This window comes from Phlebotomus papatasi, chromosome 2, assembly GCF_024763615.1.
Source record: "Phlebotomus papatasi isolate M1 chromosome 2, Ppap_2.1, whole genome shotgun sequence".
In the NCBI taxonomy this organism is placed as follows: Eukaryota; Metazoa; Arthropoda; class Insecta; order Diptera; family Psychodidae; genus Phlebotomus; species Phlebotomus papatasi.
Window position 1 is genome coordinate 82,728,851 of NC_077223.1, and position 18,297 is coordinate 82,747,147.

The window sequence follows — 18,297 nt, forward strand, 5'->3', positions numbered from 1 at the left end:
AAAACCACAAAAAATACAATAATACAGATAACAACAAAAAATACGCGCAAAAACAATATGGACATAACCTCAAAATTTCCAGCTGATATCGTTTAAAAAATTTCCGCAAGAGGGCTACGGTTTCTATGGAAAAATGAGGTTATGTGTTTGTGATTTTTTGTTTGATGGGCAATTCTACGGAAGAAGAAGTTTATGAGTGAATTAGTGGAGGAAAGCAGCTAAAATTTGTGTTTATCAGTATTGCAGATTGTTCTGCAGAGTGTACTTTGTGTGAAAATCACAGAAAGAAAATGTATTTCGAAGTGGTTGATCCTGTTCATGGGATTTTACGATTCCCTCCCTTTGTCCGGGACATTGTGGACACTTTGGAGTTTCAGCGCCTCAGGAATATCAAGCAGTTGGGGCACACGTCGAGTGTCTATCCAGGTGTCAATCATACACGCTTCGAGCACTGCCTTGGGTATCTGAATTTGTGGTGAAAGTAAAGATTGTAAAATGCTTAATGGGCAAATTTTCTTTCCAACCAGAGTGGCACATCTTGTGCAACATTTCATCGGAATACTCGAAAGGAACTCAGGGAAGTGTATCGATGAGTCATTGAAAAAATACACAATGGTAAGTTTGTGATCATTTATTTATTTATTCAAGCGACAAATATTTAGAGAGGCATTTACTCTGTGTCTCCAAGATTGCTGGACTGCTTCATGATCTTGGGCATGGCCCATATTCTCATATGTGGGAAAAATTTGTCCACACCGGAAGTGATAAGAGTTGGAAGGTCAGTTGCTAATCTCCCCCAAATCTATTTGAAAATTCCCCAAACAATTTATTTGTCCGCAGCACGAAGAAACTTCCTGTGTCCTGGTTGGGAGGATTTTCGAGAAGATCCCTCTCAGTGAATGCTCAAAGGAACACAATCGTGGTGTTCTGCTCATCAAGTCACTCATTCTCGGTGACGAAAAGATGCTGAGGAAGGAACTTCCCAAGGAAGATATGTTCCTTTCAGAGGTAAGAATTTATTTAGACACTTCCTGCAGAGGCCATTTCCGGATAATGTTTTTCTATTTTCGGGCAGATTGTCAGCAATCCCTTCTGCGAAGTTGATGTTGATAAGTGGGACTACATCATGAGGGACTCATTCTACTTAAAAAATGCCATTGATATTCCACACGATTTCTTCAAATTGTTCCAAGGTAAGTCTTTTTTATTGCTATCAATTTTCTATTTTTGATATTGATAAATAATATTCTTTAATACCTTTTATCAAATTTCACGAGAAGTATGAATAGAGGGTGATAATTTTAGTGGAAAATTGTGAGATAGACTTTGGCAAAATAAAATAAGAAGATAATGCCCCTGCCCCAATTTCCGATTGTCTATTTTACCAAAAACTTTGTGGAACATTTTGAGTTCTAACTGCCGCTAGTGGCGCCAAAAACGCATTTATAAATTTGGTTAAAAAATAGTAATAATCCTCCTAATAAGCTCTGCCTAAAAAATAGGCCACGCCCTCATCAGGTATATTACAATAAATTAATGTTGACATTTGAAAATCAGTTCGGGATCATGCACATTTTCGGGACCGCGAAAAACGCGCGAAATGGCATTATGCATCGAGAAAATTTGTATGCAGGGGCTTTCTTTTGAATAATTCGGCCGTACACAGAAAAAAATATTTTGTAAAATTGTTCGTAAATGTTTGTGAAATCCTATGGCAGACTTACGAAATGCTCGTGAATCGTATAATCCACAAACAAGTTCGTAAAATTTTGTACTTTTTCACAAACATTGTTCGTAACATGATCATTTGACGAACTTTTTTTGTACTTTTACAAACATTTGTTCGTAAATATTCATAAACACACAAAAAATGTTCGTAAAATTTTGTCATTTGTTCGTAAATGTTTTGCCAGACAAACAAAAATTTACGAACATTTACGAACAAATGACAAAATTTTACGAACATTTTTTTTGTGTGTTTACGAACATTTACGAACAAATGTTTGTAAAAGTACAAAAAATGTTCGTGAAATGATCATTTTACAAACAATATTTGTGAAAAAAGTACAAAATTTTACGAACTTGTTTGTGGGTTATACGATTCACGAGCATTTCGTAAGTCTGCCATAGGATTTCACAAACATTTACGAACAATTTTACAAAATATTTTTTTCTGTGTAGAACTAATTTCGCGCGGAGTAAAAGTAGTCAAAATACAAGATTCAACTGTTTAATAGAAATGTCTTAACAAACAGTACTTTTTGGCCAGAGTTCTTTAATAAATAATAAGAATATTTTAAAAAATTTTACCCTTATAAAAGAAATTCAAGTTTTATTCTAAAAAAGTTTGCAAAATGTTTTCAAATTTCCCGCGTCGCAACATAATATAGATTCAGGCGTATTTCAAAAATGATTTCACAAATTGACTCCCAAGGCCCCAAGGGTAGACAAACTTGCATAATTGTATGTGCATAGTTCCGTCAGGTGCATAATCTCGAAGTGCACAATGCCGGGACTGAGTGTACTACATTTTGTAAGGTATTTTAGACAGGGTTCCGGGATTATTCACACACAATTATGTAGATTTGCCTACCATTAGGAGCTAATTTGTGAAATCAATTTTAAAGACTCCTAAATGTATGCAAATATCTACGCGGTAAAATTTGAAATGCACTTCAAATGGCATTGAAAATAGCCCGAGAAATTGCCGCCAACTAAATTTGCATACATCACGACGTTCCTGTAATTTATTTTAGAAAAATCTTATGACCGTATCCAAATTTTCCCAGTGCATAAAGTAGTTTCGCGCGGTTTCCTACGGTCCTGAAAATATGCATAATCCAGGGACCATCTATATTTACTGAAACAATTTTCAGTTTATTTAAAAAAAATCACAAATGTGCAAAGAAGAATTAAATATGCTGGGTAATTGTGCCCGGTCTCCCCTATTAAACCTACTAATAAGCTCCGCCTAAAAAAATAGGCCACGCCTTCTTCAGGAATGACGATCAATTAATCTTCAAAGTAGTACTGAATTTTTAAGGTTTTGCATTTATTTAATTTTAGGTTTATTAAATAGTGGGCCGGGGCCTAAATGGTTCTGCTTTAAGTACTTTTTAAGTACTGCGTAAATTATTTATAAAACTTAACTTGAGCTAACTCGGAATGCATGCAAATTCGATTTAGAGCTGAAGTTGGGGGACGCCATTCAGTTGTCTTGAATCAAATTCGTGAAATTATACAAATTTTGTATTTAAACCAAAATATCAAGGATTTGGATGAACTGATAGAAAAGTGATATATGGATGAAATGTAGACCAGAATGTACTCTATAATTTTGCCGTAGAACTTGATCTCATCGATTACTCAGAAGCCGCGATAATCGAGGTTGTTTGTTTCTGAACTCGTTTTTTCGACCAGAACGCCCCAAGTGTTCATTTGATGAACTTCAACTATATTAAAGAATTGTTGTATTTTGTGAGACTTTCCATTTAAAACCCTATTTCAAGTGTCTTGGTTGAGTAGAAGCCTTCAAAATGGCATCTGAGTGGTTTCAAAGCGTTATTATTGGGAAAAGTAAATTTTTTCTTATTTAAACAACAAAATCCGACAGATGGCATTGTCTGAACAAAAAATGATGTTTGGACGAAATATGTCCTCTACAATTATTCCGAAGTAATCATCAAGATCTTTTAAGGAGGTGTCGAGATAATTGAGGTTGTGTGTTGCGAAAATTGTTTTTTCGACTGTGGCACCTCTAGCGTTGGTTCTATGGAGTTCAAATGTTCTAGAAAGTTGTTGCGCTTTGCGAGACCTTTAATTTGCGTCCTCACTCATCAAATTCTCTCAAATATGACAGAAGATATGGCGTTTTGAATTTCGTGAACTTTGACCCCTCATATCTCCGGTTCTATTGTAACCACAGCGAACCCACGGCACTCTAAAATTTACAATGCAATTCAAAATACGCAATGGCTTTTTTGAGAAAATGTATTTTAATTTTGACGCTATCGCAGCGTCACCTGTGGTGACTTTTTGAACTTCCATCTGAAAGTGCTCATCGAGACGAAAGCAAAAACTCAAAATTTAGGTCAAAATGTTAATAAGAACCGGTGATATAGGCTGGTCTATTTTCGAACTTTGACCCCTTATAGCTCGGGTCAGGGGTTATGGATCGACTTAAGTATTTTTTTGTTTGATAGGTATAATACGCGGTTACAATATACTAAAATTTGAGCCCAATTCACAACGGAGTTTTTGAGTTATGTTACTTAGAAAATTGAAAATTTTCTTTTTAATAGCGCCCCTACCGGTGGTTTTACTAACTTATGATTTCAAAATGTGTATTTGATATGTCAATCCAAGTCGACGGCTGTAACCCACCAATCCTAACCCTTCCTTCGACCCAATCCTTACCATTCTTATGGGTAGTGAAAGGTTACTTTGGGGCCCTTACTGTTGGGTAACTGTCATCAGTCTTCAGTGAGTGAGCATCAGCCATCTTCGACGGTTCATTCTCATGATGTCAAAAGTGGGTGGCACCTACAGTTTTCCAATTTCCCTTTATAAGTTTGTAATTTTAGAATCAGGGTTTACAGCAAATGGAAGTGGCATTTCATGAGAGCTTCCCAAAATGCCCTAATTTTTAAAAAACTGACAATTAGAATCGTGGTTATGGACATTTTAAGATATTTTTTGGACTTTTATAGCTCGGATCAGAGGACCTTAAGTTTGGTACTGATTCAAAGCTCCAACGCTTAACTATACATACTAAAATTTGAGCCCGATCGATGCCGCATAGAGGTGGAGCTATTTAGAAAACAAAAAAATGGGCGTATTCAAAATGGCGGAAGGAGGGGTGGGGAGTTGGGGGTTGGTAATAAATGCACCAAGTTGCAATTTTCATCCGATATATAACCTTTGCTGGAAACTGCAAGTCCATATCTCTTAGTTCGGGAGCTATTAAGCTCCGAAGAGCTGCAGATCGGCCGGACGACCGGGAACGTTACTTAGCCACTCATATTATTCTTGATCAGAAAGTAGGCTTAAACATTTTGGCAAAGTTTGGGGTCGATCGGAGTGCATGAAATTTTGTGATGATTTATAATATAGATGAGATTATTAAGAATCTTTATCTAATAAAATAGGTTTTAATTCTTCTAAAGTCCGTATAAAATTAGTTTAGTAAAGAAAGCTTGGCGTGCTTAATTTTCATTTGAATAAAACCTTGATAAACTAAAATAAAAATACTGAGTTCATTGCTTTTCTACATTAATTGTTCCATTCTGATGAAGGGGCGTGGTTAACTCTTGGTAAATTAAGTCTATTGGCCCCTCCTCATCAGAAAAGTAAAAGTAAGGGCTGTTTCACAGAGTTTAATTCTGCTTAGTTATCGAGTATAATAAAAATCACATAAATTTTAATTGATCGTATCTTCTGAAGGAGGAAAACTCGGTGGGCGGAGCTTTTTCAGGTCACTTTCTTTAAATTAATCTCCGTGTGGGATAAATAAATAACTTCAGTCGATCGTGATTGTCGTTTCATTTACAGGAGCAAAAATATCCTTTGATAAAGAAGGAGTCTCGCACATTTCTTACCACATCGATGATTTGAGCAATATATTGCGACTTTTTGAGACAAGGTCCAAGCTTCATCGTGAAGTGTATCAGATGCCTTTTGTTGCTCTCATGGAGATTCTCGTGAAGGATATTCTGGTGTCAGCTGAAGCCAATGGCTTTACTTTGGAGGGAGTTAAACTCTCAGAAGCCCACCAGTATCCGGAGATTTTTATCATGCTGGATGATTCGATAATTCGGGTCATTCAGCTGGATGGAAGTCCAAAGTTGCGAGGTACAAAGGAGCTCATTGCTCAGATGCACGAGCGGAAGCTCTACCAAAGAATATCTCACGAAGGTGGAGATATCGTCAATGGCCATGATATACCTGGCTTGATAATTCAGAGAATCGATCTGCCTAAGATACCTAAAAATTTGCCCGTTCACATTGACAATGTGGGCAATTTCTTCCAACCGTTCTTGGAGTGAGTTTCTTCAGGAAAACCCCCCTGATCTTGCTCTGTAAGTTCTCAATCAATTCTCCTTTCAGGGAACGTTCAATCCTGACCAAAACCATTGAGTACAAAGTGGAGAAGAACTGAGAGAGGTAGGAGGAGAAATGTAAGTTTTCCACAATGAAGTGAAAAAAAATCATACAAAGAAAAATATGTTTATTTTATTTACTAATTATTATTTGAGAGCGTTTATTTTTTATTTATATTATCACGATGTTTTTATAAATGTTTCACACATAATGACAACAAAAAAAGGAAAAAATGTGTGTTGTATCTATGAGATAATTTAATAATTACCTAAAAGGACGAAGTGAGTTTTTAATTCAAAAAACGTGAATTAAATAACATGTAGAAAATTGTTTTTTTACAATTGTGATTTTTTTTTAGTCTTTCTCAAGATAAAGAAACAACAAAAATGCGAAAATTTTAAAAGATAGCACAGATTATTCTTATAAGAGAAATCTAATGAAACAAAAAACAAATAAAATGAAGTATTCAGAAGATATTCTTTTTGTATTTGAAAAAAAGGACAAATAAAATGAACTATCGAAGAGAAGTCAAGTTTAGTCTCAATTGAGTGGTAATTTGGCGGCTAGGAATTGTTTGTGGAGTCTCTGTTTGCAGAACTGGTAGAATTCAATCTCTCTGGTGAAGTTACGTCTCACAATGTCTTTTACCTCCTCACTCACTGGCGGTTTGAAGGAGTTTCTGTTTATTTTGTTGAAGTTGTTTACTTCTTCTGCAAAAGACCAATTAAATGGGAAAATCACAATATTACGTTCAATTATTATCAGTGGTTTCATTTTAGTTTAGAATTTTGTGAGGGGAAAGAGCAGTTTGCTTCACACGCAGATCAGCTTTTCTTCAAGATTTTATTAAAGCTTCATCACTACGGTGAATACCTTTGGAAACTTTTCTTTTTAATAACTTACACAAAACAGCCTATTACCTAATTTAAAAATTAATGTAAATAATTATGGAATGAAATATTATGGAATGGACGATGAACAATATGAAATAGGTAGATACTTAATACTTACCCCAGTAGATGTTTTTGGCTCCTCTGAAAAATCGAGGAATATAGGCTTCAAAGACGGAAAGCGTCGTATTGAGATCCTCAAGCACTCCCACAACTGAATACTGTGATTCCACTGCATACTTAGCCCTTTCGAGGGCTCCTACAGTGTTGAATGGCCTATCACGTTCGAAAAAGAAACCGTTGTGAGCGCCATATTGTTTCTAGAAAAATTCCGCTAAAACTTACGTGCACTCTTCGTCATGGCCGCAGAAGAAGAGTGTCTGACGCCGATGATCGCCGATACCTTCATGAGTCTCTCCGTAGTTGAAGGTGCATTCGGGATCGTGGTTGAGAACGCAAGTTTCGAAGTCCTTGCGTAGCCACCGGGGATCGGGTAGGGGTAGATCGGGGAAAGCTTGTTTGCGCTCGACGTAGTACCAAGGCGCTCTGATGTAGTAGTACCAGCTAATGACACGCTCCACGGGATCTCGAACGAGATTGACGTAGATAGGCGCTGGTAGGCCGAAGCGCGTGAAATTGGTATAGCAGACGTGCTTGACGTAGACACTGGGCGTCGGCAGGTCTGCTATCATGTCGGACAGTTCCAGCTGCTGATCTGGTGACAGGCGGATTGTTTCAATTCGTTGTACGGCGTCCCGGTGGAAAGTGAAACTGTTCTCCGCCGACAGACGTCGGATCAGCGTCATGAAGGTCTGACTACCAACTTTGGGGACGCGGTTGAAGAATACCAGCTCCAAATCAGCCTTTCGCGTGTTGTTCAAGTCCCACGCCCTCAGTGTACTCATCTGAAAGAAAAGAGGATTCAATTAAAAAAGTTCATGGTCAGTTGACGCAGTTAAAATGTAGAAAAAATCAATATCAGCAGTTTGAGCATTCTGTGAAGTTTTCCTTGTCGTTATCTTTGTATAACGTCAGTTGGATCAGTAACTGTGCTAACTGCATTTACTTTGTGTCACCATATTCGTTGTAAGCGACACATCGTTGATCGGAGTTTTTTATGAATGCAGTTAGTACAGTTGCTGATCTAACCGACGCGACGCGACGATATCCAGTTTATGATCTATCATAACTGATCAATTTTGATATTTATTTTCTCTCAAACAGATTCACTTTTTAAGCAGTCAGTAAAATAAATCGGAACAAATTTGGTGTATTTTGAAAGGACATCGAAATGAGAGTAGTAAAACGTAAAATTTGGTCAGTATCAGTAATGAGAAGAATAAAAACCAACTTTCATGAGAATTAAAGTTCTGTTAAAAAAGAAATAAAGAGTCTTCCATTTTATCTTCAACTATCTTACATATTTTTCTTTTATAAAAAATTATACCACTTTTTGTAAGGATTTAGGTTTTTATGCCTACGGCACACCTTTTAGCTCGGTATAATTTCATGAAATCAAAATTTGCATCCCTTTCTTTCTCAAAAGATTTGCATAAGTCTATAAGCGATAAGACTCTTTCGGTCTCAAAATTGGACTCAATTAAATTTAATTTGGTCGGTGTTCAAAAGAAGAAGAAGAAGAGTGGAAAAAGCAGGATAGACATATGCAAAGCTTTTAAGAAATAGAGAGATTCGAATTTCGACTTCATGAAAGTTTCCTGATCAAAAAGGTGTGCCAAAGCCATTACTGACCAAATTTTTAAAGTTTACTGATCATTTTTGATTATTTACTGCTCATGTTTAATGTTTAACTGCTTATTTTTTTTTGGCTTTTTAAAAGTATTTGAATCACGAATAAATGGTTTTGAAACGGTAATGAACTGGTTATGCACCGATTATGAACCGGTAATTTACCGGTAAATTGATTTTATTTCAGAGATTTGATTCTTTTATCTACGCTATTCTTAACAAGTCGTGAGATGGTCCTTGAACCTGGATTAATGGTTTGATTGCAGATCCTAGGTGTAGTCCAGGTTAAGGCTGATCCAATTAAATCCGGTTTAAGTTGATTCCAATTGGTAACGAACCGGTAATGAACTAATTATATAATAAAGAGAGGTAATTCCGATGCTTTTCATACAGTGCGACTTTAACGCTTGTTTTTGGACTGATGAAATATTTTTTTCCCCATTGCAAATCAATAGAATTATTCTTTGTTTCATTTAGAATCATGATAGAAAAAGAATTCTAGCAATATATTGAACAAAATTAATAAAATTACGATAATATTAATATATGCGCAAAAACCTTACTGCGATGTTTTTTTCTAACTGCGTTGAATTCGATCAAACTCGGATGCTCATTTTAAGGAAGAGTTTAATGCATAAAAATGAGAAGATATTATTTAAAAAACATTTTTTTAAAGTTTTATTCCATCAATTCACATTACTGACTTTGATAATGAACTCCTCTTCCGAATGTAGCAGATGGCTTCATGCCTGGCAGTGTCTCCTACAGGAGATATCCGGTATTGACCATCTGTGGCTCACGATGGCTCCTCCATTGACGATACCATAAGCCTTAGTACACAACCCAGCTGATCCGAGTTTGAAAAATATTTGTTTCACGTACTTATTATACCGATAAAAATATAATTTTTGGTTTTACTTAAAGTAGAATAGTTATATTATGTTACTGCAGTGATTAATTATGGAAATAAAAATATAAATTATATTTTAAGTGGATTTATCGAAGTTAGATCGGTCGCGGCATCCGAGTTTTGCAATCATCTAAGTTACATGACCTTACTATATGTAGATAGTATTTTTCCGTTAGAAATTCAGTTGTTATAATTTAGCGATATTCTGGACATGTTTTGAGGTTTAAATCGGTTAAATAAATCGGGAATCAATCGGTTAGATGAGGTTGTGTGAACCGTTAACTACAGTATACCATGATGTAGTGGATAAAATCGTGAAATACTTCAATAGTTGATGATGCTGTGCTTGATGGACTATTAAACAAATTTATTTTATCCAAATAATTAATTCAAAATGAATTTTCATAATTGAAAAGTATGATCTATTGCTTAGAATTAAAAAAAAAAAAGAAAAGTGAAATGCATAAAATCAATCTCTATATGCAACATTTTTTGTTCTCAATCCACTTTTTCCAACAAGCATCAATCAATTGCCTATAAATCACTTTGAATAGAGTAAACTGTATCAATAGAAGAATAGTGTATTAAAGGTAGTGCATTGTTAATATCTATTCATTCTAATCCAGTTGAAAGTTCATTTAAAGTGTGCTCAATCAGACATGGAACTGTTGATAGTTTAAATAAGTGCAGTTAATTAATTCATATGCTGTGCAAACTGCAGACTGCCCGCACCGGAAAGATTTATTGTGGCAGAAAGTGCAATGGGAAGGAGAGAGAGCATCATGAGATTAGTCATCGTATATGCAAATCAGGCAATTAGAAGTTCGACACAACTTCAGAGAGTCATTTGCTATGGCAAAGCATCGACTATGAGATGCAACTCACCTTCCGCCGACTCTTTAATTGATCTATCTTGGCGCGAGAGTAATTTTCCCATGCAAACCACTTATAGAAATGCATATTTTTTGCCACCGATAAGACATCACGCGAGATGCGTGAATATGGCTTTAGATTTTCTTTCAGCTACTGCACCGCAGGAAAATTGGCAGGTGAGATAAAAGTCGCACCAATTCTGATGAAGAGATCATCAATGCGTAACGAATTTGTGTGGATGATGAATTAATTGCGTAGACTTTTTGACACTAATTAATTCATTTTATGGATTATGTTCCGGTGAGAGTGTCGAGGGATGGCATAGAAATTACAAAACTCTTGCGTGTTTATACTGTTTTTTTTTTGGAGAGGTTTGTTCTAAAAACAAAGAATTTTTGTCTCATATAAATACATTTTTTGATGGAAATTTTACCGTGAAACGAGAGATTTAGTCTGTCCCGAAAAAAAGACTAACGGAAATGCGTAAATTTCATTGAAATAATCGGTGTATTAATGTCACATAAATTTCCTGATCTCATAAATTTATTTCATCTACATATTTCATCATAATTATCGGAAGGTATGAGTTTTTCTCCTATACTCATCAACGCTTTTCACTTCTTTATCGCTGATTTTTTCTACCTTTTTGCCGATGTTACACTTAATGACGTCGAATCACTTAAGAGTATTTTATAATTTCAAATAAGAGGCCTGATATTAACTTTGTCACGTAACAGATGGAAAGGTGTTGACCAATAGCCCTTAAATTATAATATAGGAATAATGAATTTAAAAATAAATTGAATAAATTATAGGTTGTCGTTATGCAACGCCTGATAATTTAAATTTAAATTGGATCCTGAAGTGATTGGATTTTAAATATTTTTATTCACTTGTTCATTTCATAGTAATATCAGGTATTAATCTTTATAAATTGATATTACAAAAAATACAAAGTCCACAAGTGTTAATTTCAACCTTTAGGATGAAATTGGTGAAAAATCCCTTTATCCCCTAAATGGCTATTATCCGACTATTTTATTGTTTTTTAAGTGCTTTAACTCCAAGAGAGAGCAGTTTCCATAATCCAAATTTTTTTCAACTTTTAACAATCCCGGCTGCCAAACGGTGAGCGAAATTGACTTGCGGTCTTCGGTCACAACAAATCAACATTCTCTACCGAACTAACTTGCCCAAATTACCCCCAGCCCTTCCAACCCCTCCCAAAAAATGTTTTTTGACTTTGCAAAAAATTAACCCTGGCGATTTCGTTCATTTTTTGATGTGTTATAGGTAGTTCCGCTGAACATGTCGACGTCGAAACCTATCGCCAGAAAAATCGCCATCTTGGATTACTTAACCCATTCAGTCAGTGTACCAGAAATACTTGAGATAGAATGTTCATATTTTGGGATTAATTTCCTACAGACTATTAGATGAATTTTTTGAAAAAAAAAAATTGTTACCTTTCATGGGGGCGCGGGGAGCCCCTGTTAAACACACGTCTTACCGGTCGCTGAATTTAAATTCTGTGCATTAAGTCATTACAAACTCTATTGCTTTAGATAGAGTAACTATCCAAGAAAACAAATTGGCAACTAGAATTCAAATCAGGAAAGAGGAAAGAGGCCAATTTTAACAAATTCGAGAGAATGTCGCATTTTCCGTCCGCCATTTTGAGCAAAAATTTTGCGTGACCTTCCGCGAAGCAGGAAAACAATAACAAAATGTATTCCCATCTCTGTCGAACTATTTTTCTCAAGAAACTGAAGAACTACAATTACTAAAAATCCGTTCCCGACAGCAATTCGGATTAAAATTGCCCGGAAATAAATCATCTAAAATCACTCAATTTGCGTATGATGTATAATACCATGGTAAGGAATGGGTTAAGGTAAAAGTTCAACTAATTTTTAAAGAATTTTGCGTAATGTATTTTGTGAAGAATGACGTAAATTTTAAGAAAATGCAAATTGGTTTCCATACAAAATTAATAATTTTTGTAGAAGTCGGTTTTTCTATAAAATAAGCAACTGTCAATATTTTTGAAAGTTGCCCGCCCCTGTTTTAAACGAGACCGCAAAGAGTAGGTTCGTGGAAAGAATAGGCAGTCTTAGTTGGATCAAGCAAATGGGAGCATGGAGTTCTGTGTTCTGGCCTCATAGGAGTGGATAATTGGTTATCTCAGGGCCTAAGGTAACAGTTAAAGATTTTTATTCCTCTAAATCCACGGAGAAAGCAGTATATAATATATATTCCCTCGATTTTTTCACCCCCCCAAAATTTCTGCCTTCCATCCCCCAGAGACCACTTTCGTCAACAAATCTTCGCGTTTCAGATAATTTCTGAGAAATGTCGTCACACTGTTTGTTCGTCTGTCCGTCCGGCTGTCGCCAGCTCTAGAGGTCAAACGGTTAGAGATAGCGACTTGGGACTTTCGGGGGACCCCCCCCCCCATAAGTCGACCCAAGGATCGTTAACATGCCTCTCATTCCTACCCTCCCTTCCCCTTCCCCACCAAAATATTTTTTTTTGAGATTGTTAGATTGTGCGATTTTTTCATTTTTGGATATGTTTTAGAGATTGCCCAGGAGGACATTTCGACCTTATACGACAATACCCTTGAATCATTCCTAATAACAGTTTTTCAAGGTCAAATGTTAAAAAGACACTAGAGAGCGTATTTATCAAGCGAATGTGGTCATGTTTGGGGTCGTTGGAAAGGTCTTGGAATTTTCTATAAAACTGATCGGGTTCCAATCGGTCCTGAACCGGTAATGAAACGGTTAATAGCCGATAACTAATTTTTATCTGAAAAACAATTATATTTACTTTTAAAATGATTTTAGAGGATCTTTTGAATGATTTATGAACCGGTAAACAGTAAATGATGCGAAAGTACTTTTGAGGTATAGCATCTAAGTCACGAGTTCGAGCATTTTTCAAAGTCTGGGACGCTTTGCCACCCCTTTCTATTTCTTTTTGAAACAAAAAAAATCAGTTAAGTAATTGACCGTTTTGTGAAATGTTGTGTGAAAATCATGAATTTCAGGTGTCAAAGTTATGATCATAACCAGTTCAATTCTGTGATTGTATTATAACTATAGAAATTTACAGGATAATATCCAATTATCCCATACAGCCTACCATTTCCCAATGATCCGAAACACTTTCGAAAAAATGTCCGAGTGTTTAGCCTAATTTAATAATATTACTAACTAAATTTGATTTATTTATGTCTATTATTTATCACAATTTCCCAGGGATAGAATTAGCCAAGCATTTTCTAGCTTGTCTGACATTTCCCCGAATACCCGAATGAGAGGGACACTTTATCATTCACACATCATTACAGGACTCCAGTTCCTGAAGTCTATTTGGATTCTAGGATATTTATCTAGAACAAAACATGCTTCTATCTTTTTATTTTCCCTGATATTTTCCAGTTTTCCTCATAAATCCTTAAATATCCTTCAAATCGTTGAAATCAAGCGCCTGGCAAGTTGGTCTTTTTATATGGATTTGAAGCCAATTCCTAAATTGATCTCGGATTCAGCTCACAGTGTTCCAAGGAAAAAAATTATTTAAACAGAAATTTAGTATATTTATCCCTCCATATGGAAAGGTATCTTATAATACGGAAAAACTTCTCACTTTTTAAATATTTAGCATAACGATCACGAGTGCAGAAAAATTCCCATACGGATTTGTATGTGAAAGAAAGAAATTGGCCTCAACTTTGAAGGCCACTCTTCGGGGACTAGGTTGAAATCCATGAAAAGGATCCGTGGAACGATTTGCATCCAACACAAAAATATTCTCATGGAAAAGACACCTAGGATCTGTTCAAATTGATCATGATCAGTAAACGATTTAAATTTGATCAGAACATTTAATAGAAGTGTTGAAAAATCGAAAGCAAAATTAAAATAAATTAATTAATAATCAAGTTGTGTCATTTTACATACTCATTTTCATACTTGTTATAATACTTTTTTTTTTAATTTTCAACATGACCTTTTGAATAATTTACCGATAAATAATTTTTATGTCAGTGAACTCCAGAGATATAATTAAATTTTCATTGTGAATAAAATTAGTCATTGATTCAATGTCCGTTCATGAGTCGATTGGAACTGATTTAAATTTTCCTGATTTAAATCCTGCAGCGCTATAAATCCTTGACCTTGAAAATCCTCAATAAGGAATGTCTCAAGGACATTAAGATATGTGGATGAAATACCCGACAAGACAAAATTATGACTTATAATAAGAGATGAAATCATGAATTTTCTGGCACAATTAATTGAAAATATAAACAGTTAATATCCCAATCAATAGTTTTAAAAGGTTTAATTTCAAATGAGAGCTTTTCCATCGTTTTTTTTAAATAAAAGTTTTATCTCTGTTATAACTTTCTTCCATGTGAATTAAATATAAAACAGAGAGGAAATTCTAGAGATTTATTTTTACAATTTGCATTTGCAATATAATGTAAACAATTGATATCGTGCTTTTATAAAATTGATCATAAATGCCTCAATTGTTTTTTTTCCGAATGACTAATGAGATTGTATATGTTATAAATAACTTCATTAGGAATTCATATATCTCAATCAAGTCAATCAACGATGAAAGAACTCTAATGAATTATTTCAGAATGTTTTGAGTCAGAAAGGTAATTTAAAAGTCATTATCTATTCAGTTCATTAGTCTTTTTCTCTCATTGAATAATTTATGTTTTAGTTTGTCAGTTAATAAATAGATAATGAAGATCAAAGAACTGAGATTGTTGTCGCGACAAAAAAAACAGACGAAAACTTGTTTATGTTGACTTCCGATGACTTTTCATGCTACTTTGGCAAATTGACTGTGAAAACTTCCTCACTTACCTGTCCAGTACTCTTGAGATATTTGTACATTTCGTGGACGTTGCTCTGTGCAGATTCTGCAAGAAAGAGAGAAAAAAAGAAAATTAATAAGGTTCATGTGAATTTTAAATGCAATTTCCCTCAGCGTGCAGAATGAGCTTTGAATTAGCAATTCTCAAGCTGGTGTGATTTTGCTTGTATACTATTCTTTAATTATTCTAAAATGTACCGTTAAATATTTCCTTCCTGTTTATATTTAAAACAATTTTCTGGAAACTAAGCTAATGAAGTTCTTTTACACGGTGAAATTGCCCAAACCCCAGAAATCCTCATTTCACAATTTTAATTTAATTTTAGTTGCGGCCAAAAATATTGAAGAGAGGTTTTGTCATGTTTTATACCGCCAAACTGAATGCTGTAGTTTTCTAAAACTAAAGTTTTTGGAGTCTTTGGGAGAATTTGCATAAATTTAAGGAAGTTTAATTGAGATTTTTTATGATTTATAGGTTATTTTTTTAGGTTATTTTACATTGTGAGGTTATGTTGCGACTTATATGATTTTTGTGAATAGAATAAGCATGGGATAAAATAGGGTAATTCAGAACGTTCAGAACCTTGTCTATTTTGGAATTTTAAGATTTTATCACTGTTTCAGATAGTCAAAGAGAAAAAGAAAACCACGAAGAAGTACAAGACCTCAAATTCGAGGTTATTTCTTCATTGTTTTTTTCCTTTTGCCATCTAAAATTGTTAGGAAATTGCAAAGTTCTAAATTAGACATGATTCCAAATTACCCCATCTTACCCTATGCCTTACATGATATAACTGTTAGATAATATTTTATATTCGATTTGTATATTATTTCCTTTCCTTTTGTATTTTTTGAATTTAGATACGACTTTTCTTTTAAAAATTCAAACATAGGTTTAGTTTTTTAGATAAGTATGTTTTCAGGTTGTATTATAACTTTTTAATACAATCGGGTGTGTGTCTTCACTCAAAGTTTTCCAGTTTTGAAATCAATTATTTTAAGTCTTTTAAGTAGTAATCAAATAAATTCTTCGGGTCAAGTATGAGTACTAGCATCTATAAAAAATGTGTGGAACTCCCGGTGACTGACAGAGTACCTGTGTCTGTTTAGATTGCGACAGGGAGTCATTTAATAAGGTTATTACCACATTTAAAGCTCCAGCGTAGTGTCTCGGCTGTGAAAATTATTTTATTTTTCAATTGAAATGTATCGACTGTACAGAGGAGCCCCTCTATAGTCTATATTTGGTTCCAGATTTGACACTTGGGTCGCACTATAGTCCATATCATTTTTTAAAATTATCAACGACTTTTAGTATTGAAATTGCTCGACGGCTTCTACTTTCTTTGCGATTGTGGTACTTGTTCTCGCTCCCTTCATTATGGATCACAATTATCACAACTACTCAATAAAGTTTGCCAAAAACATTAAAATGATTATGACAACGTTGCATGTCGCGTACTAAAAAACATATCCTGATTTAAAATCAGTGTTTTGAAATCAACGATCGATAAATTATGGACTATAGAGCGATGGCCTATAACGGGGTTCTACTGTATAATTTATTGAATATAGATATCTGAACTGAACCCTTGAAGCAATTCCAATTTCCACAGTCAAAACACTTTCGCTTAGGGCTAAGCAGGGAACGCTCCCTGATAAATTAAGGGACAGCACCTGATTAGACTACCACGGAGCGTTCGATTTATCAGGATTTACAGCACAATCTTTATTCCAAAGATAGTATAACAATTGTGGAACTTGTTAAATTCAGACCTTTGAAGCCTTGGTTTTAAACAAGTTCCACAACCGAAGCTTTTACGCTGGTAATTATACGTTAGTTAGGTTCAGCAATTGTTGTAACTCCTTCATCACCTTTATCAGCAATGCTTGTAATAATATGGAAATACACAGAATATACAAGAATTGTTGATATAGATGATGAGGAGATTATGACCATTGCTGATCCAAACAACAAGTATTGAATCGGTTCCACACTCTAAACATTCCCGATAGACTTTAAATGGGACACCCGAGAGATATGATCACTTAAATTTCTACGTTCCACACTATATTACAAGTTCCACGGGAGCATTAATATTGTAGAACTAATTTCAATACTTCAGTCTTTGTAATAATTTAGTGTCGTTCTTGAGCAGCAGCTGCTCCGTACTTGATCTTTTAAGGCTCGAGCTTTGAACATGTTCTACAGTCGACACACTTTCGTTACAAATTAGACAGTGTGGAATGTCACAATCAATGATAAATCGAATAGTTCCGTCAGAATTTAAATTCCATTCCATCATCAGATGCTCTTTTATCGTCTGTTTAGTTTAGTGTAATAGAAAACCATATCTACATGAAATATGGCGTCCAGTGGGAATTAATAAAGGCGCCAAACGCATTTTAAATAATAAATTGTAGTCTTAATTGTTAAATTATGGTAATCATATTAATTTTCGCACTTTCTGTGCAAGGCATTCACTCTATTTGGTTCACATGAACTAAAGGTAAGATGCTTGAAATTTAGATGAGTTTCAGTTTTGGTTTAATTTTATAGATATTGAGATCTCGCTGTTAAGTGAAAGTTGAATATCTAGATTTGCACTAAAATAGTTTGCAAACGTCTCATAAAAGCCACTTGAACGTTTTTTTCATTGCACTCTGGCAGTCAGACACAATTGCATTTCTCTGGTCAAATGGTACAAATTGATTCTTGTTTGAGACAATCAACCTGGATAATCAATTGATTGGTTTGTAATTGGCTGATGTGCTATGTGGAAGAAGAGGTCATATATGATTTTCCCAAGAGAGATGATGCATCGATTGCAGGCAGAAACATGTGTCGTATTTGCCAATGGCCACACAAGAAGA

At 34.8% G+C, this 18,297-nt stretch overlaps 2 protein-coding genes across 3 annotated transcripts in view; one reads left to right on the plus strand and one right to left on the minus strand.

Annotated features, from left to right (window-relative positions):
- The first annotated feature begins 27 nt into the window (after window positions 1-27).
- Window positions 28-6,626, plus strand: LOC129804702 (deoxynucleoside triphosphate triphosphohydrolase SAMHD1 homolog). Its single transcript, XM_055852243.1, has 7 exons — window positions 28-460; window positions 528-615; window positions 689-778; window positions 841-1,008; window positions 1,076-1,193; window positions 5,551-6,040; window positions 6,106-6,626. The coding sequence occupies exons 1-7, from the start codon at window positions 291-293 to the stop codon at window positions 6,155-6,157; spliced, it is 1,176 nt and encodes a 391-aa protein (XP_055708218.1). The 5' UTR covers window positions 28-290; the 3' UTR covers window positions 6,158-6,626.
- Window positions 6,210-18,297, minus strand: part of LOC129804703 (heparan sulfate 2-O-sulfotransferase pipe) — a 99,202-nt gene continuing 87,114 nt past the window's right edge. For both annotated transcript variants that reach the window (XM_055852244.1, XM_055852245.1), the window contains exons 3-6: window positions 15,414-15,469; window positions 7,335-7,894; window positions 7,111-7,265; window positions 6,210-6,809 (exon numbers count right to left, since the gene is read on the minus strand). In XM_055852244.1, the coding sequence (XP_055708219.1) occupies window positions 6,640-6,809; window positions 7,111-7,265; window positions 7,335-7,894; window positions 15,414-15,469 (941 nt within the window). In that variant the 3' untranslated portion in view covers window positions 6,210-6,639. The remainder of the gene's footprint in view (window positions 6,810-7,110; window positions 7,266-7,334; window positions 7,895-15,413; window positions 15,470-18,297) is intronic.

Coding starts and splice junctions, on each gene's coding strand:
- LOC129804702 (XM_055852243.1), top strand. CDS start 291: ATGTATTTCGAAGTGGTTGATCCTGTTCATGGGATTTTACGATTCCCT. Junction 779..840: donor GAAGTGATAAGAGTTGGAAG/GTCAGTTGCTAA, acceptor ATTTGTCCGCAG/CACGAAGAAACTTCCTGTGT. Junction 1,009..1,075: donor AAGATATGTTCCTTTCAGAG/GTAAGAATTTAT, acceptor ATTTTCGGGCAG/ATTGTCAGCAATCCCTTCTG.